The sequence below is a fragment of the Callorhinus ursinus genome, unplaced genomic scaffold (genome assembly GCF_003265705.2).
Source record: "Callorhinus ursinus isolate GAN/ISIS: 27379988/994484 unplaced genomic scaffold, GSC_fseal_2.0 scaffold18, whole genome shotgun sequence".
NCBI lineage: Eukaryota > Metazoa > Chordata > Mammalia > Carnivora > Otariidae > Callorhinus > Callorhinus ursinus.
The window spans coordinates 21,606,414-21,628,041 of NW_027397080.1; the positions used below are offsets into that span (position 1 = coordinate 21,606,414).

The 21,628-nt window shown below is 36.2% G+C and overlaps 1 protein-coding gene across 16 annotated transcripts in view; it reads left to right on the forward strand.

Annotated features, from left to right (window-relative positions):
* Positions 1–21,628, forward strand: part of EIF4G3 (eukaryotic translation initiation factor 4 gamma 3) — a 335,019-nt gene that overhangs the window by 86,323 nt on the left and 227,068 nt on the right. For all 16 annotated transcript variants that reach the window (XM_073903237.1, XM_073903228.1, XM_073903230.1 and 13 more), the window contains exon 2: positions 8,857–8,932. In XM_073903237.1, coding sequence (XP_073759338.1) covers positions 8,857–8,932 — 76 coding nt within the window. The remainder of the gene's footprint in view (positions 1–8,856; positions 8,933–21,628) is intronic.

Here is a 21,628-nt window from a genome sequence, read left to right on the forward strand (position 1 = left end):
GCACTTTGAAACCAGTGTTTCCAGATTTGTAAAAAAAAAAAAAAAAACCCAAAAAACCCCGCAATATAATGGTTCCTAGTTGTTAACATTCATATGGTGATTTCTAGAGACTTTTAGAGCAAAAATAAGATGGGAAAGAAGGTATAGGCTTTTTGTAGTTTCCAATTCCAAAATCAAAAAGGGTTCAGAAAACTTTTTTTTTTCTGGTAAATTAGCAAAAATTCTGGACAGAAATCCAGAAGTTTGAGTATTTATATATTTTGCAGTAGAGATATTGATGTGTTTGATTAAGGGGTGCTCCCGTAGACCCTGCTGGAGGTGTTATATGATGTAACAACTGTGTTAGCTCTCTACCAGTGGAAAAAATCTGAATTCCAGTAAGGGATTTTAGACCTAAATTAACCGCCCAACATTAAATTGAATTGCAATAAAGAATAAAATTGGCTAGTTTTATTTCCCTGCAGTTACAGTGGCAAAAGATACAGAACAATGAAGAAAATTTTGGTTTTCTTAGAACATTGGTACCTTTTTTTAAAAATACATTTTCTTTTAGACTCCATAGTTAAAGGAGGAATAGTTATGTCATAGTGTTTAGGTTTGAGAATGCAGTTTCTGTTTTGCTTTTGTCCATTCAGAGTTACTAACGTTGTGACCCCTGAGATTTCTATAGTTGCTGGGTTGGGTCATTCAGGATGTTGTACTTTGTGGGACATTTTACATGCTTGATGTCTATGCTTGACAACTTCAAATTAATTCAGTCCTCTCTATTTCATCTTTCATAGTAACATGCATTAATCTTTTTTATTTTTATTTTTTTTAAAAGATTTTATTTATTTGTCAGAGAGATAGAGATAGAGAGCGAGCACAAGTAGGGATAGCGGCAGGCAGAGGGAGAAGCAGGCATCCCGCTGAGCAAGGAGCCTGATGTGGGACTTGACCCCAGGTCTCCGGGATCATGACCTGAGCAGAAGGCAGACGCTTAACCGACTGAGCCACCCAGGTGTCCCAACATGCATTAATCATATCAGCATAGTTTTTATGCTTGGGTTTGAGATGAGCTCTTTGGTACCACCTAGGTAATCAGTAATTAGCTTAGGGTACTTTACTGTTCCCTCTGAGGTTTCCAATCTGGAATTTGCTTCTCTTACTGATCTACAGTTTCTAGAGTAGTACAGCTCTAGCCCTTTTATGAAGCTTTTCCCAGTGTAGGAAAGGGTTAATTTTGAATAAAACGTTACTGTGATAAAATATACATATCATAAATTTGACTCCTTTCAAGTGTACAGTGTTTTTAGTGCATTAATGGATATGTGCAGCCATTACCACAGTCAATTTTAGAACATTTTCATCATCTCAGAAGGAAACCCCATCCCTCTTAGCTATCAGCTCACTCTCTTCATTTTCCCTAGTCCTAAGCAACTACTAGTCTGCCTTTATAACCTATTCTGAACATTTCATAAAAATTGAATCTCATAACGTGGTCTTTTGTGACTGACTTCTTTCATTTAGCATGTTTTCGGGATTCATCCAAGTTGTGGTATGTATTAGTGCTTCATTTCTTTTTATTGCTAAATAAAATTTTTTTGTGCATGCTTTCTATTCATTAATTGATGGACAGTTGAGTTCTTTCTGTCTTTTGACTATTATGAATAATGCTGCATATATGTAAATATTCATGTACAAGTTTTTGCAGGGACTTATGTTTTCTCTCTCTTGGGTATATACCTAAGAGTGAAATTGCTGGGTCCTGTGGTAACTCAATGTTTAAACTTTTGAGGAACTGTCACAGACTTTTTAGACTGGCTACTGTTTCACATTCCCACCAGCAGTGTATGAAGGTTCTAATTTCTTTGTATCCTCACTGACACTGTCTTTTTGATTATAGCCATACTAGTGGGTATAAAGTGGTATCTCATTGTGGTTTTGATTTGCATTTCCCTGGTGACTAATTATAGTGAGCATCTTTTCATGTGCTTTTTGGCAATTTGTGTTTTTTTTTTTTTTTTAAAGATTTTATTTATTTGACAGACACAGCGAGAGCAGGAACACAAGCAGGGGGAGTGGGAGAGGGAGAAGCAGGCTTCCCGCAGAGCAGGGAGCCCGACGTGGGGCCCGATCCCAGGACCCTGGGATCATGACCTGAGCCGAAGGCAGACGCTTAACGACTGAGCCACCCAGGCGCCCCCCTTTTGGCAATTTGTATATCTTCTTTGCAGAAATGTCTTTTTAGATCCTTTGTCCGTTTGAAATAATGGGTTATTTGTGTTTTTATTATTGAGTTGTAAGAGTTCTTTATATATCCTAGATATAAATCGTTTATGTAACATATGAGTTGCAAATATTTTCCCCTCTTCTACCAGTTGTATTTCTACTTTCTTGTTAGTGTCTTTTGACGCGTAAAACTTACTGTAAAAATCTGATTTATCTATTCTTTCTGTTGTTGATTTTGTTGCTGTCCTATCTAACAATCCATTGCCAAATACAAGGCCATGCAGATTTATCCCACGTTTACTGAAAATTTCTAGTTTTAGTCTTTAATCCATTTTGAGTTAATTTCTGTGAGGTAAGTTAATCCAGCATCCTTTTTTTTTTTTTTAATTTGCAGTTAGAAACCCAAATTATTATTATTATTTTTTTTTAAATTTTATTATGTTAGTCACCATACAATACATCATTAGTTTTTTTTTTTTTTAAAGATTTTATTTATTTGACAGAGAGAGACAGTGAGAGCAGGAACACAGGGGGAGTGGGAGAGGGAGAGGCAGGCTTCCCGCTGAGCAGGGAGCCCGATGTGGGACTCGATCCCAGGACCCTGGGATCATGACCTGAGCCGAAGGCAGACCCTTAACGACTGAGCCACCCAGGCTCCAATACATCATTAGTTTTTGATGTAGTGATTCACGCTCCATTGTTTTCGTATAACACCCAGTGCTCCATGCAGTACGTGCCCTCCTTAATACCCATCACCGGCCAACCAATCCCCCCCCCTTTAAAACCCTGCTTGTTTCTCAGAGTCCCTAGTCTCTCATGGTTCATCTCTCCCTCCAATTCCCCCCCCCTTCATTTTCCCCTTCCTTCTCCTAATGTTCTCCAGGCTATTCCTTATGTTCCACAGATAAGTGAAACCATATGATAATTGACTTTCTCTGCTTGACTTATTTCACTTAGCATAATCTCCTACAGTCCCATCCATGTTGACAGCATCATTCTTTTGCATGTGTCTACCCAATTGTCCCCGCAGAAGGGGGTTAATTTTAATTTTAATTCATTTTTATTTTATCTTAAGGATTTTATTCATTTGAGAGAGAGAGAAAGCAAGAGGGAGAGAGATCCTGACGCATGCTGTGCACTGAGTGCAGAGCCTGATGTAGGGCTCTATCCACAACCCTGAGATCATGACCTGAGTCACAACCAAGAGTCAGTTGCTCAACCACCTGAGCCACCTAGGCGCCTAAGTTTTAAATTGGTTTTCTATAACTAATCAGTTAATCAGTTTCTATGTGCAGCAGATCTCAAACATTTCAAAGAATATAAATTTGGACTCAAAGTATTTTTTGAAACATTCTGAATTAATCAAGATAATTTTCTGTATCATAAACAGTGACAGGCTTTTATTTTTTTAATTTTAATTTTTTTAAAAGATTTTATTTATTAGAGAATGAGAGATAGCACGAGAGGGAAGAGGGTCAGAGGGAGAAGCAGACTCCCCGCTGAGCAGGGAGCCCGATGTGGGTGGGACTCGATCCCGGGACTCCAGGATCATATCCCGGGACTCCAGGATCATGACCTGAGCCGAAGGCAGTTGCTTAACCAACTGAGCCACCCAGGTGCCCTCAGGCTTTTTTTTTTTTTTAGAATTAAATTTATTTAGACAGTGTTTTATTCAGGTTTTTTTTAAGAGATAATGGGGTGGGGGGCATAGGGAGAACGAGAGAGAGAATCTTAAGGAGGCTCCATTCCCAGTGCAGAGCCTGATGTGGGGTTCTATCTCACAATCCTGAGATCATGACGTGAACTGAGATCAAGAGTCAGTTGCTCTGGGGCGCCTGGGTGGCTCAGTCTTTACGCGTCTGCCTTCGGCTCAGGTCATGATCCCAGGGTCCTGGGATCGAGCCCCGCATCGGGCTCCCTGGTCCGCGGGAAGCCTGCTTCTCCCTCTCCCACTCCCCCTGCTTGTGTTCCCTCTCTCGCTGTGCCTCTCTCTGTCAAATAAAATCTTTAAAAAAAAAAAAAAAAAAGTCAGTTGCTCAATTGACTGAGCCACCCAGGCTTCCCTTTTTATTCAGTTTTGACTAGTTCATTTCCTTTATAATGCTGAGTTGAATTTTATTTTGTAGGGGTAATTTTCAAAATATGCTAGTTTATTTAAATTGGATTTCTTTAATTTTTAGGGTGCATATCCCTTAATCAGAACTAATATTAAAGGGAATATAGCTATTTCCAAAGCAACTGTATTTGAAACAGTGCTTCTTTTGGAGAAATCATGTATGATATCTTTGTGAAGCAGGTATAGTGTAGAGATTCTGCCCTTATCCTTATATTTTATACAAGTTCTCTTCCTTTTTCATTATCATAACTTTTTCAATCTCATATATCAAAAGAAGGAGTGGGGTTTCTGGCTGGCTCTGTTGGTAGAACATGCGACTCTTGATCTTGGGGTTGTAGGTTCAAGCCCCAAGTTGGATGTAGAGATTATTAAAAAGTCAAATCCAAAAAAAGAGAAGATGTAAATTGACTGGCATTACCATATTGCCATAAGGCTTAAATAAGAAATAATGCAGAAAAAGATCTTTATCGTTAATTTGTTTTCATCTCCTGAAATCAGTTGCCTGTTTCTTCTCTAATTTGTGCAATGGAATTTGTACTCTTGGCTTTCCTTTTCAATGAGGCAATAATAATTTGAGGCTCTCACTTTAAGAATATTGCTTATGCTGAGCATTGTTCCATATTGCTTATGCTGAGCATTGATCCAGGATAGTAGCTGTTCTTACAGTGGACTGGGCAAAGTTGAAGAAAATTCAGCTGAGAGTTGTAAATGGAACATTAGTGTTTCAGCATACTGGTGGAAGATTTCTGTTGACTTTGATTACTTGTTTTCTAATTTCTCAAAATCTGCCTTTTGAGGACATACTGATTACAGGTCAAATTCAGGGTCAGATATGATTGCTATTGATCAAGAAGCTTCATCCTAATGAGAGTTCCTCATTCATGAAATTTCAGTATACATGTGTGCTTAAAAAATTATTGGTCCCTTTTTTTTTTTTCCTGATGTAAGTAGGAACATTCGGATCATTATGTAATCTCATAGATCTTTGAATTTCTTTGATGAAATTTGGTCTTTTTAAATTTTTTATCTACCTAATTGACATTTAATGTGGAGGGTATGTAGTAAGAACTTTAATAATCAATTTAGAGTCTAATAGTCAATTTAGAGTGCTTTAATATTTAATACTCTTTAATCTTCAAATTTTATTTATTTCTGAAATTTGTTAATTTCTTTTTAAAATGAAAATGGGGAATTAAAAATATTTTGCATTTGTATGTCTACTTAGAAATTTCTATTTATCTAGTTTTGTTAATGATTTTGCTTATATTTCCTAATGATATAATTCATAGCAGTTTGAACCCCAGAAATGTCAAGTGGGACTGCCTACTGTATTTCAGTTATGAGATTTAAAAAATAAAAACAGCATGCTCTAGAGCACTGCACATACATATTACACTGCTCATTGATTGAATCAGAATTTTAAGTGGTACTATGAGAAGCCATTTGCTTGCTACCTTGAGCTCAAAGGTAAATGAGTAAATATCCAGTGATTTATGCTAGAGATACAGAGGTTGGTGAAATCTGGTAATAAGCTTAATAGCAGGCAGAATTAGGAGGAGATATATTGCAGTGAAAGCTTTATATGCCTGTCATTTCTTTGAATTCACTTATTTATGGAGAAAATGCCTAGAAGTGCCAATTTCATACTAATGTATAGAGGCTGTTTTTAGTGGGGCTAAACAACTTATTTGCAAATTACTAAAGTTAATTTTTTTATTGCGTTATTATTCACATACCATAACATTCACACTTTTCAAGTGTACAGTTCAGTGGATTTTAGCGTATTTATGAAGATAGGCAATCATCACCACTAAGAATTAAAGGACAAAATTGCTTTGTAAAATAAGCTCACTTGGTTTGACACATTATCTGACCAGTCTGTAGTACTAAGTATAATAGTTTATTGTTGGGCAGATGATTCAGTTTGGGCCAGGAATTTGGAACTTTCTGGAAGTTTTGTTATGACACTTCATTGACTCTTTTATGAGATGAACCCATTTAGTTCTCTTATGTGGATAGGGGCAACCATATTTTGAGCAGGTTGTGATACTGTTTTTTACTATGCTGTAAAGTATTCAGTCTGTGGACACATTGATATAATAGGAAGAGTGTGGTCTCTGTTTAATTAATTAAATTAAATTAATTAAAGAAGAGTGTGATCTTTAGAATTCAGGGAGACATGGCCTGACCACTTAGCCTTGTTAACTTGGGCAAGTTACTTCTTGCTGAGCCTCAGTTTATAGGAGATACTGTAAAATGGTTCAGTGAAGACAACATAGTTGGTTAGACTTGCAGGCTACTTTAGATTCAAATCTCCTGACTCCTATTTTCAGTTTTCTTTTTTACAGAACTGTGTTTTTGTTTTAAAATAAATGATTTTTACTCAGAACTTTTTTTTAAGAAACAATTTATCAGTCCACAGTATTCTGTTGGTGGTTTACAGAGAATAAAATAAACAAAATCAACATTCTGTATTTGTGGCCCAGGGGAAAGAATGTTACTGGGACTATTGACCATATATATGAATGCCTCTTTACAAATCTTGTAATTATATTTTATCCAATAAAATAACTAAGAGAAATCAGGAAACTTAGCCTTCCTTTGTAAGGTTAAATGGTGTGGCTCAGCTTTTGGGGCATAGTACTGAGAACTCTCATTTGAGAACTTTTTCTCATAGTGTGAGAATTAGCCTTAGCTAGAAAAAGCAATAGCTGTTGGCTTTGCAGAAGAAAAAATGGTCTAAGTATTTTCTACCATTCATGTAACCACAATGCAGAACTGTAATTCAAAGAAAGTTTTATTTTAGCCAAGGATAATCTTCATTTTGAGAGAATTAACAAGCTCATAATGAAGGACTTTAGTCCTGGAACTTTGTTCGGCTTATGTTTTCTACATTGCAAATATATATATATATAGTTTGGATGAAGTAGTTCCTTTATGAAATGCTTTAGCTTTATTTCTTGCAGCATTTTATTATTTTTAACTTTCCAAATACTGTTTATTTCACTGAAATCTTACAGCATTTTATTTATTTATTTTAAAGAATTTATTTATTTGAGAGAGAGAAAGCATGAGCAGGGGGAGAGGCAGGGAGAGAAGCAGGCTCCTTGCTGAGCAGGGAGCCCGACGCGGGACTCGATCCTAGGACCCTGGGATCATGACCTGAGCTGAAGGCAGACACTTAACCAACTGAGCCACCCAAGCGCCCCTCTTACAGCATTTTATATCCATTCTTTGTGTCTAGGCGGTTATGATAACTTGAACTGTGGTCTAAGGTTGCTAGTTTTTAAGAATTGTCTGGAGACTGGTACAGTGTTACTAATTTTGAATGACTAAAGCTTTGAGGGTTTTTGCTTTATTTCCCTCTCCCATCTTGGTAAACTTTTGCTACTTACATATGAAGAATTTATCTTCTAATTCAGATTTCTGCAATTTGTGGTCATTCATATAGAATTATTATTTGCAGCTGTCATTTTGTCTTCCAAAATGGTTGACTGAATTAGAAAGAATTATGAGAAGTATGAAGTATTTGTTAGGTTTAAGGAAGCATTCTGTTTCATTTTGGGTTTATTTTATTTATAGTCGTCTTTTTTTTTTTAAAGATTTTATTTATGTAACAGAGAGAGAGGGAGAGAGGGAACACAAGCAGGGGGAGTGGGAGAGGGAGAAACAGGCTTCCCGCCGAGCAGGGAGCCCGACGCGGGGCTCTATTCCAGGACCCTGGGATCATGACCTGAGCCGAAGGCAGACACTTAACGACTGAGCCACCCAGGCGTCCCTATTTATAGTCATTTTTAAAAATATATTTTTGAATTATTATAGAAATACACAATACAGTTATGTAACCCTACTATCTGGAGAGAATTGCTATTAATCTTTTGGTTGTCTGTTTTTTTGTTGTTGTTATTCTTAAAGAGGTAAAATATCACTTTACCTGGTAGAAGGAGCTCACATCATTTGGTTTTGAAGCTGAGTAAAATGATAATCTTTTGTGTTTTAACAGAATATCCTGGCAGCATGCTGAACTATTTAAAATATTATGCTGGAGAGCATTTTTTTTTTTTAAATGGGGAGTTGGTGGGTTGATATGGGGAAAATGACAGCTAGAATAGAAAAAGAAGGATACAATTATATTTGCCATTTCTATGTAGTTAGCAGAACAGACTGTGTCTTTGTCAGTAATTTCCGTGTATCTTCCTGAATATCCTGCTTATACTTCTTTAGTCTTTTTCTCTAGAAAGTAAAGGTGGTGGATTCTCATCCTGGACCTAAAGTGTGGAGGCTTGTGTAATTTTATTTGTTTTGAGTTGCCATGGAATGTTTATCATGGGAATCACTTTTGGAGAGATTGATCTGATTACATTAAGAAATTTGAAATATTTGTTTTCCAGTTTTGTGGAGAAGTAAATGAGTAACCTCTAATTGGGTGACGAAAGTTGGGTCATTGACAGAACCTTGTGACGGTAATTTTGTATTAATGCTAAAGCAAGGCATTTTTGAGTTCTCTTATCCTTAACTCGCGCTTCTAGAATCCCTAGAGGACCTGTGCAACAGCCCCTCGAGGACCGAATCTTCACTCCTGCTGTCTCGGCGGTGTACAGCACGGTGAGTACCTCAGGTCTGCTGTTGCAGTACCTAACTTCTTGCGCATGAGCCTTTGATATCACAACAGTGTTTGTTTGACTGGCACGTGAAAGGTTTTTGGCAAAAGGTTCATTAAAATCCCAAATTGAATTAGGTTTATTTAATATAAGAAAGGTGAATAGGCTTTTTTCCCCATCATCTTAATAAGTGAGTGTGAAATAAACATTGTCTTAAGATACATTGGCTCATACACCTGTCGTCTTTTTCCTCCTTTTTCATCTTTCTGTAAATCCACTTCTGGCCTTGTCTTGTTGACTCTTTAAGACGTTGAGTTTTAATTTTCTTTTTTGATATTAAATTTTTTTTAAATTTTAATATTTAAATGGTTTTAATTTTTTCCCTTCTCTGATTACAAAAAAAATAGAAAAGATGTTTGGAAATGAGAACACTGGTTTTAATCCAGGAATTTTAATTTTTTATTTTAAATGATTAATTCAAATTCATAAATGAAGGGAAATTTAAAAGCTAGAGGATGAAGGTCATAAAATTAAAAGCAGATTTCAGGTGTCTCACAGTGAGCGTAAGAGAATTTAGGGAGAATGGAAGAGTCAGACATCTTTTTATTATTTCAGTTTATCATACCAATAATTCCTTACCCTCCAAATAGGCTGCTTTAAGGAAACTCAGAGTGGTGAGAAAGATGAGTAAACAAGTCATTGTAATTTAAAGTGGTATGATAAAGCAATGATTCTTATCCTTTTGGGTTATGAATTACTTTTAGAATCTGAACATAGCCACAATGCTTTCTTCTCGAAAAAGAGCATATACCCAGTGTTTACATATAATTTCAGAATTTGACAAATATGCATTAGACCGTTCATCAGCCCAAGGTGAAGAACCTTTAATTAGAGATGCAAACGTGCTATATATGGGAAAGGAAGAGGGCACGTCATTGAGGAAGTGGCACTAAGCTGGAAGGTTTAGAACTTCTCTAGGCAGAGTAAGGAACACAAGGACTTCTAAGAAGTTAAAATTCAGAGGCATGCTTAATGGAATGGCGTAGTGTGGCATTTGTGTTAGTTTTTGTAGCAGAAGTAGAGATGAGATAGTAGATGGGTTTTGGAGGTTTTAAGATTGTAATGAGGAGTTAAAACTTTATTGTGCAGGAATGGGTAGGATGGTTTCCCTGAAACAAGTCTCAGTTTACACCTATTATAGATCAGTTAACACTTGTAAATTATTTGAACCCCCTGACTCTTAAAATGGACTCCTTTTGGATGACAAATTGCCTGATCATCCTAGTAATTGAGAACCTTCAGTTTACATTGAAAAACAGCCTTTAATTTTTTTCTGGCATAAACTTTCTGTAGGCCAAAGGGTTTTGTTTTGTTTTGTTAGTACTGACCTTAAGGGCACCTTAATTTTTGGGGGACGCCGGAGTGGCTCAGTTGGTTAAGCGTCTGCCTTCGGCTCAGGTTATGATCCCAGAGTCCTGGGATCAAGTCCCCACGTCCGGCTCCTTGCTCAGTGGGGAGTCTGCTTCTCCCTCTGCCTGCCGCTCCCCCTGCTTGTGCTCTCTCTCTCTGACAAATAAATAAAATCTTTACCAAAAAATGAATTTTTGTCTGGCAAACTCTTAAAATATATATATTTTTTCTAATTATAAAAGTACTCTTTGCCATTCAATTACTATTTTCAAGATTAAGATAAGTAAAAGAAGAAAATGAAAATTTCTAGTAATCGGGCGCCTGGGTGGCTCAGTTGGTTAAGCGACTGCCTTCGGCTCAGGTCATGATCCTGGAGTCCGGGATTGGGTCCCGCATCGGGCTCCCTGCTCAGCAGGGAGTCTGCTTCTCCCTCTGACTCTCTTCCTTCTCTCGTGCTCTCTGTCTCTCATTCTCTCTCTCTCAAATAAATAAATAAAAAAAATCTTTAAAAAAAAAAAGAAAATTTCTAGTAATCTTGAGTGATTTCTAGAAGCAACTCCGATAACCATTTCTTTGGTATAGTTTCCTTTGTCTTTTTTTCCGTGTTGTAGGCTCTGTATAAGATATTTGATTCTATTTTGTCAGTTTATATTATAATGTTAGCTTTTCTTATGCTATTTGACATGTTGTAAATAATAAATGATTGTCTATTTTGTCATAAGAATTTAATATTCACTGAACATTTGACAAATATTTCTTGAGCTTTTAATGTGTGTCAGGCACTGTTTGGCATTGTGGATATAGTAGTGAGCAAACCAAGCCTACTGTACTCAGAGTTTATGCTGGTGTGTGGGATAGAAGGGAAGTAAACAAATATATGTGCACTATAGTAGTGGGTAGGAATAAGTGTTTTGATGAAAATGAAGTAGTATAAAGGGATGGAGAATGACTGGACAATCCTGGACATTCTGTCTAAAGGCATTTAAGTAGAAAGCTAAGGAGTGAGGGAGTGAGCCTTGCAGATTTCTAGGGAAAGCATATTTCCAGTAGAAGGAACAGTAGTGCAAAGGCCTAGTGGGTAGCAACGTGCTTAATGTGGTCTTAGAACTGCAAGGAAACTAAGTGTGGTTGGAGTAGAGAGAGGGTGGGAATAGAATTTAGAGAAGTATCTGGAGCATCAGATTATGTGGGGCATTATTTACCATGGTAAGAATTTGGATTTTAATCTAAATATGATGGAAAGCCTTTAGAAACTTTAAAGAAGTATGTCTGAATTTCCGTTTAAAGGCCATTGTAGCTATTCCATAGAGAGTAGACTGACGAGGGCAGGTGGTTGTGGTGGTAAAGTGGAAGCAAGAAGATGAGTTAAGAGGTTATTACAGTAAAACAGGCAGAAGATGTTGGTGGCTTCCCCTAAGGTGGTACAGAAAAAGAGATGAGTAGTGGAATTTGGTATGTATTTTGAAAGTAGACTCAATAGGATATCATGATAGCTCGGATGTGAGATGTGAAAGAAGAGTAAAGGGTGTTGTTAGGGATTTAGCTTGAGTAGCTGAATGAATGTGGTACTTTTCATGCAGATGAACACTGGGTGAGGACCAGGGTTTTTGTTGAGAAAAATCAAAAGATGAAAACATTGTTTAGGTGAGAAGTTAAAAAGGTTGTTTCTAATATTTCCTATTAGAAATAACTTATTTGAATTTAAAGCCTTTTCTGAATTTTGGATTATATTTGTAAAATAACTTTCTAGAAATGAAATTTACTGAGTTAAAGTGTTAGACATGTTTTTGAAATTCCTTGTAATTGAAGACATGTGACTTTGTAAACTTAGTCCTTTGGAGAGGAGGTTATCTAAATCCTGTGAGTGGTAGCAGGATATAGTGCCTGCTATAGAGTTTACATGCCATGTTTTGAAACAAAGGTTTTGAATTTATTTTTGAGTTAGATCAAATTTGACTTTTCCTATTTGAAGCCACTGCCATATATATAGTCCTTTAGTCAATGAAGAAAGTGGGTGCACCAATATATATAGTGCCTATTCTGGAAGGATAAGAGATTTTATTTTAGGCAGTAAAAAGTTACCTTAAAATATGGCAGTCTTCACTTTTTTGATCAGCTGTTTCCATTCTTAGCAATTTAAGTCTCTGCCTCACTTCTAGTGTTGTGCACATTAACTGAATGAGTAGCAGAGTAGTGACCAGGTGCTTTGACATTTTTAATCTCCCTTCTCAGCCCCAAGATTATGTATTGGTCACCATTTCTCTAGTGTCTAAGTCCATTAGCATCCTTTCTGTGTCATAAAATAAAGGCTAACCCTCAGTTCACCTCCTCCTGTCTCACCATATGGTGCCCATATGTCACTTTAATTGAGTTGGTTGAATTCCTTGAAAGGCAAAAATGAATCCTGGCCAGTCTTAAAAAATTATACAATCAAAGATTTTACTTTTTTATGTCTGTTATGCAGACTTTATGTCCTTATGTCAGCATTTCAGATAGGTTTTCTGCTGATAAAGAAGCATCAAAAGGAGGACTCTTTTTTTTTTTTTTAAAGATCTGTTTATTTTAGAGAGGTGGGTGAGGTGAGTGGGAGAGGGAGAGAGAATCTTGGCAGTCTCCATGCTGAGTGTGTAGCCTGACATGGGTCTCAATGCCAGGACCCTGAGATCATGAACCGAGCTGAAACCAAGAGTTGGATGCTTAATCAACTACGTCACCCAGGTACCCCAGAACTTAATTTTTATAATGCTCTCATGTTATATGTTTTAGGCTGATTATCATTTATTTATTTATTTCAGCCTGATTTATAGAGTTTCTCTTTGGAACATTTATCAGGGATGGGAGAGATAACTTTTGTCATTTTTCCTTATTAGCCATAATTACAGGAGAGTGATTGATTATATGAACAAAAAAAGAATAAAGCCAGTAGTTTTTAAGCTCTAGTAAGAGAAGTATATGGTAGAGAGGAAATGGCAAAACTGAAGAAGAATGAGCTAATTTCAAGTATTTTATAATAGCTCTCTTAATTGGCATGCTTCTGAAAAATAAACTGTGAAATTTTACCATGTTGTATATTTTTGGCTTAATATTTTATTTAGAGAAATTAGATTTTATGACTGTTAAGCCAGTATTTATTTTTTTAAGTGGGCTCCATGCCAGCATGGATCCCAACATGGGGCTTGAACTCACCACCCTGAGATCAAGACCTGAGCTGAGATCAACAGTTGGTTGCTTAACCCACCGAGCCACCCAGGTTCCCCTAAGCCAGTGTTTTAAATATAATTGCAGAAATAAACTTAATATAAAATTTCTGGAATAATGACTTTACTACAAGAAGCAGCAATCATACATACTCTGGTGGATTGGAAGAGTTGTGTTAACTGTTTCTGCAAAATTCCTACAAATAATTTAATGTGAATAAATTTCTCCTTAATGCTATAACATTTCATGATCCTTTTTAGCCAGCTTATACTTTTAAAGTCTTTATTCTGTCATACTGTAGTTCTGTGACATCAAATTAGAAAATAATGCTTTTACGTTTTTTCCAGTCACTGATAAATACTGAGTAGGCCAACATGTCAGTGGAGATACCTGCACAGGGACAAAATTTAGCATGGGTCGATCCATACTCCTTAGACAGTTGTATCCAGCAAGATGTAAATCCACTTAATTGTCCCATAATCCAACCCAGAATGACAGTCCATTTTTCCCCCCAGTGGTAAATAGGCCAGTTGAACTGATGATTTCTTTATATAGACTTTATTTTTAGAAACAGCTTTATTGAGGTATATTTGACATACAGTATATATAGTGCTAATGATTTACATATATCTAAAGTGTATAATTTGATAAGTTTTAACATATGTATAGACCCATGAAAACCTTTCCTACAATCAAAGTTAACATGCATCATTCTTAAAAGTTTCTTCATTCCTCTTTGTAATCTTTCCTTTCCACCTTTCGTCTGCTTTCTGTTATTATGGATTCATTTTTTAGACCTTTATTAAAAACTATAATAGGAAAAGGAATAATGCAGTAAGTGCTGGTTGTTTTTTGACTTTTTGTCACTTAGGTTAATTATTTTGAGATATTTCCATGTTGTGTTTTATCAGTAGCTTCTTCCTGGGGAAAAAAGTAAACTTTATTATTATTATTACTATTATTGTTATTGTTATCTTTAGAAAAAGTAAACTTTAGGCTTAAAATTTAGGGTTGACATAATCACATGTTCTGTATATTCTTCTGCCACCCCAAGGATAGAGTTTGGTTTTCATTAAACATAGTGAAAATCATGTGATTATACAATTTGGTTGTTTTCTTTTTTAATACAGCATTGTATCGTAAATAATTTCCCATGTTATTACATAACACAAACATAAGTTTTAAATATCATGTCAATGAGATGAACCATAATTTACATAATGAGTAAATTTAAAAACTCATATTTGGCTTAAAGATTCCTTTATTTTTTGTTTTAAATAATTTTGTGATAAATACGTATGTATAAATAAAATACACATATATGTGCATATTTTTATCTGTTTAAATAGGATTATTTCCTTAGGCTAAGATTTTCAAAAATAGCCTTAGTATTTTAAAATAACACACACTTTAAAGATACTTAATATTTTTGACATGTGATACAGTTATGGCAGGTTATGTTGTGGCAAACAGTATAGTAGTGTATCCATTTCATTGTATCTTGAGTTTCAGGTGTTCCCATTTTTAAGAAATATTTATTTATTTATTTATTTTTTAATTTATTTTATTTTATTATTATTATTTTTAAAGATTTTGTTTATTTATTTTGACAGAGAGAGACAGGGAGACAGTGAGAGAGGGAACACAAGCAGGGGGAGTGGGAGAGGGAGAAGCAGGCTTCCTGCCGAGCAGGGAGTCCCATGCGGGGCTTGATCCCAGGATCCTGGGATCCTGACCTGGGCCGAAGGCAGACGCTTAACGACTGAGCCACCCAGGCGCCCCCCATTTTTAAGAAATATTTAATTAGTTTATTTAGAGCCTGAGTAGGGGGAGGGGCAGAGAGAGAGAGGGAGAAAGAATCTCAAGCAGATTCTGTGCTGAGCGCAGACCCATAGTGGGGCTCAATCTCACGACCCTGAGGTCATGACCTGAGCCGAAATTAAGTCTGTCGCCTAACCTACTGAGCCATCCAGGTGCCCCCAGGTGTTCCCATTTTCACTTGTGTTTGCTAACTTGATTGGTCAGAAGTGCTATTTCATAGTTCACAAAGGAGAAAATTAGCAGGTTTTAAGTGGCTGTGGAAGAATGTTTAACATTGGTAAAATGATGTCATATTTTGTCTATAAAATTTGCAAAGGTTTAATTATTACCCGTTTCTCAGTTGTAGAAATGTAATAATTAGGAATGTTTTGGGACTTTTCAAAAGTAATTTTTTTCCCATTCAATATTTTTACATTATGGAGTATAGAAAAGGGATGAAATTTTCCTGTTAGTTGTGACAAAAAGGATTTTGTTGTAAGAAGATTGTGGTTTTACAATTATTATTGTTGTCACTTTTCTCCAATAGCATAGCTGATATGTGACCATAATTAGAAATCCAGATTTTTGTGTTTGAAATTTAAATAAAAGATGAAAATCACATTCAGGTATTTCCTTTTTTTAATAAAATTGTGGTAAAATATGCTTAACATAAAATTTACCATCTTAATAATTTTATTTTAAAATTAATTTTTAAAAAGTTTGTTTAATATGTACTCCCAGCGTGGGGCTTGAACTCACAACCCCAAGATCAAGAGCCACATGCTCTGACCGAGCCAGCTAGGCATTCCTCCATCTTAATCATTTTAAAGTTGTACTAACACATTCACATTTTTGTGCAGTCACATCACCATCCATCCCTAAAAGTCTTCATTTTAAAAACTGAAACTCTGCCTACAACAACAACTGCAACTATTCTATGACAACTCCTCATTACCCTTCCCCTGAGTCTCTGGAAACCACCATTCTACTTTCTATGTCTATGATTTTGACTACTATAAGTAGCTTGTGTAAGTGGAATTACATAGTATTTTTCTTTTTGTGACTGTTTTTTTTCACTTAGCGTAATGTCCTCAATGTTCCTCCATGTTGTAGCAGGTGTCAGAATGGCCTTCTTTTTGAGTCATGTGGTTATCCAGTGTTCCCAGCACCCTTTGTTCACAAGACTCTCTTTCCTGTTGAATGGTCCTGGCATCCTTGTTGAACGTCATGTGAGCATATGAGCGAGTATTTATTTTTTGGTCCCTGTATTCTCTTCTTGTTGGTCTGTATGTCTGTGTTTATGACAAAACCACACTATTTTTTATTACTGTAGCTTTGTAGTAAGTTTTGAAATCAGGAAATGTGAGTCTTACAGTTTTGTTCTTTTTTAAGATTGTTTTGTCAATTTGAATTTCCTTGAAATTCCACATAAATTTTAGGATGGATTTTTCCTTTTCCGTAAAAAACATCATTGGGATTTTTGGTAGGGGTTGCATTAGATCTATAGATCACTTTCAGCAGTATTGACATCTTAACAATATTAAATCTTTAAATCTGTGAACATGAGATGTGTTTTCATACATTTATGTCTAATTTCTTTCAGTGCCGTTTTATATTTTTCATTGTAGAATTCTTTCACATTTTTTGTAAACTTCTAAGTATTTTATTCTAAGGCTCTTGTAAATGGAATTGTTTTGCTCATTTCTTTTTCAGATTGTTCATTGCTCATGTATAGAAATTCAACTGATATTTGTGTGTTGACGTCATACCTTGCTGCTTTCCTGAATTCATTTGTTATTTTGATAGTTTTCTTGTGGAATCTCTAGCATTTTCTACATAGAAGATGATATCTCAAACAAATGATTTTACTTCTTTTTCAGTTCAGATGTCTTTTGTTTCTTATTCTTGCCTAATTGTTCTGGCTAGGGTTTCCAATACTGTGTTGAAAAGAAGTGGTGAAAGCAGGCATCCTTGCTTTGTTCCTGATTTTATAGGAGAAGCCTCAGTCTTTTGCCATTGAGTATGAAGTTTGCTGTGGGTATTTCATATATAGCTTTTATTACGTTGAGGTAGTTTCCTTCTATTTTTAGTTTGTTGAGTATTTTTTATCATGAAAGCATGGTGAAGTTCTTTCTGATCAGGTGGGTTTTCTCCTTCATGTTGTTGGTATGGTATATTATACTGATTGATTTTTATATATTGAACTGCCCTTGCATATCAGGAATAAATCCCACTTGGTCAGGATATATATACATCTAATGTGCTATTGGATTCTGTTTGCTAGTATTGTGTGTCTTTCGTTGTTTTTGTTTTTTGTGGGTTTTTTTTTTTGAGGATTTTTGCATTGTTATTGGTCTGTCATTTTGTAGTGTCTTTATCTGGCTTGATATCAGGATCATGCTGGCCTCATAGAATGAGTTAGGAAGTATTTCCTCCTCTTCAGTTTCTTGGAAAAGTTTGAGAAGAATTGGTATTACTTCTTCTTTACATGTTTGGTAGCCTTTTCCAATGAAGCCATCAAGTCCAGGGCTTTTCTCTTTTTTTTTGGAAGTTTTTTGAGTACTAATTAATTTTCCTTACTAGTTACTTGTCTATTCAGATTTTCTGTTTCTTTGTGATTTAGTCTTGGTAGATTTTGTGTTTCTAAGAATTTGCCTATTTCACCTAGGTTATCCAATTTGTTGGTGTTTAGTTATTTTCCTAATATTGGCCTTTGATTCAGTGTTCAACTCAGAATTGTCTAATCACTTGAAAAAATCTAGGTCAGTGGTTCTCAGCTAGAGATGCTTTTGCCCTCTAGGGACATTTGGCAATGTCTGGAGACATTTTTCATTGTCAGAATTTGGTGCAGGAGTGGGGAAGGAATGCCTGTGGCATTTGAAGACTAGAGACTAAGGATGCAGTTAAACATCCCAAAGTGCACAGGACAGCCTCACAACAAAAATTATCCAACCCAAAATGTCAGTAATGCCATGGCTGAGCAACCCTGATTTCTGTTTTACTTAAATGTTAGTTAACATTATTAAGATTACGTAAAATTGGGGCGCCTGGTTGGCTCATTCGGTTAAGCGTCTGCCTTTGGCTCAGGTCATGATCCCAGGGTCCTGGGATTGAGCCCTGCGTCGGGCTCCCTGCTCCTCGGGACACCTGCTTCTCCCTCTCCCACTCCCCCTGCTTGTGTTCCTTCTCTCACTGTGCCATTCTCTGTCAAATAAATAAATAAAATCTTCAAAAAAAAAAAAGATTACTTAAAATTGTTAACACTCAATCCAGCTAGTATTTATAGAATACCTACTATGTACTATATTACTTCTGGGAGAAAAACATTGATATGAAAGTAAAAACTAATGAAAATTGTAGTAAGTGCTTTGAAGGAGTACACAGGATATAAAATTAATAACAGAGTAATTCTTGTGGGTTTTTTTTATTAAGATTTTATTTATTTGAGAGAGAGACTGAAAGCACGAGCAGGGCAAAGGGAGAGGGACAAGCAGACTCCCGGTGGAGCAGGGAGCCCGACGTGGGGGCTTGATCCCAGGACCCTGGGATCATGACCTGAGCTGAAGGCAGACATTTAACCGACTGAGCTACCAGGTGTCCTGATAACAGAGTAATTCTTAATTAGCTATGAGTGGGAAGCTTGAGAAGGTAGCATTTTAGGATATCTGAACCATGAAGAGAATTCAGCCCTTCATGGATAGGGAGGAAATGCGTGAACCTTCCAGATAGATTTTCAGAGGCTCTAAGGCATTCAGATGAGTAAACTCTCCTGTTGGTGGGAAGCTCAGTGCTCTGGAGACAGGATGCTGGGAACTGGTGCTGTCCATTAAAATCATGCCTGTTCAGCACTTGAAATGTGGCTAATGCGACCGAGGAGCTGAGTTTTCAGTTTTATTTAATTTTCATTCGTTGAAATTTAAATAGCTGCTTGTGGTGATCATATTGGAAACTGCAGCTCTAAAGAGTGACAAAGTCTGTATCATGCTAATTTTGTAAGGTTCCTAAAAGGCATTTGGATTTTATTTGGCATGCAGGAGCCATTGAAGGATTTCAGATATGGATATAACATGATTAAGATTTAAATTATAAAAATACCTTGATATTTATGGTGTTAGTGGATGAATTGGAATTTACAGTTTACATGGGGGGCAGAATGGATAGTGGTTAAACGTGGTTAACTGGCTCCAGAATGCTACCAGTTGAATTCAGTTCCTGGTGCTTTCACATAGCAGTTGTTTGTGTCATTGAGCAAGTTGCCTAACTCGTTTGTACCTCAGTTTCCTTCCTCATTAATAAAATGGAGATAGCTATTACATTCATCTCAAAAGGTCATTAGGAAAGTTAAATGAGGCAAATCCATTTAAAACTGATAAAGCCTGATATGTAATCATCATTTGGTATTTAACAGCAATTGCTGCCGCCGTCACCACTCTGGTTTTACCACTGTAATCACAAGAACCAGGGAACTACCAACTGCTCTTATCATCCCTTTGAAATGACATCTGAACAAGCTTAATGTAGTGTTAGATAAAATGCCTTGTGTTCCATTTTAATAATGTGGCTTTTAAAACTTTAGTATCACACAAGATAATCTTTGGAATGTCGAGTTTATTAAAATAGGAAAGTAAGCTCTTTCCTTTAATAAAACTAATGTACATTTTAGAAAACTAAGAAAATTCGGGCATAAAAGACTTGTAGTGTCATTACCCATGTGTTAAATACTGTTAACTCTTTTTATATTTCCTCCTTTTGGTCAGTAACTGCCATACTGTTAGACACATTGCTTTATTTTTAATGATTTAATTCAAGATTTTTTGGCTAAAATAATTGAATTTTAACAGTGTTGCCAGGAATTGTAATTATAGATTATTGTCACCTTATTTTTATAAATTGGTTGTAAAAAAAGGTAAAAATTGGCATTATAGAAAGGTCAGTTGAGCTCAGGTGTGTATTACTTTTATTTCCATGTAGAAGTTTATTTTTTTATTGAAATGTAGTTGATATATAACACTGTAAATTTGAGGCATACAACCTGTTGATTTGATATACTTATATATTGCAATATGATTATCACCATTACCTTAGCTAACAACTCCATCATGTCACATAATTCTTTTTTGTGGTGAGAACATATAAGGTCTAGTCTTTTAACAACTTTCAAGTATGTAATACAGTATTGTTAACTATAAACAGCATGCTGCGCATTAGATCCCAGAATCTTTGTTCAGCATTTCCCCAGTTCCTCAGCCTCTAGCCCCTGATAATCACCATTCTACTCTTTGTGTCTGTGAGTTTGTTTTATATTCCACTTATATGTACTATCATAAAGTATTGGTCTTTGTCTGTCTGACTTTCACTTAGCATAATGCCTTCAAGATCTATCCATGTTGTCTTAAATGGCAGATTTCGTTTTTTTATGGCTGAATAATAAGTGAGTGTGTGTATGTATACCATATCTTCTTTATCCATTCATCTGATGTTGAAGTTGTTTCCATATCTTGCCTTTTGTGAACAGTGCTGCAATAAACATGGAATGCACTTATTTATTTATTTTTTTTAAGAGAGGGAGGGATGGGAAGGGGCACAGGAAGAGGGAGAGAGACTCAGGCAGGCTCCACACTCAGCGTGGAGCTCCACGAGGGGCTAATCTCATGACTCCAAGATCATGACCTGAGCAGCAATCCAGAGTTGGATGTTTAACCGGCTGAGCCACCAGGCGCCCCAGAGTGCACTTATCTTTTTGATATCTTGTTTTCATTTCCTTTTGGATATATACCCAGATGTGGGATTGCTGAGTCATAGAGCCCAGCTGAATGTAAGCCTTGTATTATTTTTTAAAAAACGTTTCCACGCAACGTGGAACTCAAACTCACGATCAAGAATCAGATGTTCCACTGACTGAGCCATCTAGGCACTCCAGGCTTTTTATTATTTTGAGAGATTACCTTGAATTGAATTTTATAAAAATTTATAAAATATCTAGGATTGAATATATTTCATCATTTCCTTAATTCTTCCTGGGCTCCCCCTTTACTAGTATCTTGAGAATTTTTTTTTTAAGATTTTATTTATTTATTTGACAAGAGAGAGACACAGCGAGAGAGGGAACACAAGCAGGCAGAATGAGAGAGGGAGAAGCAGGCTTCTGGGGAGCAGGGAGCGTGACGCAGGGCTCAATCCCAGGACCCTGGGATCATGATCTGAGCCGAAGGCAGACGCTTAAAGACTTAGCCACCCAGGCACCCCAATATCTTCAGAATGTATTATAAGAAAGGTCATTGTTGGGGCACCT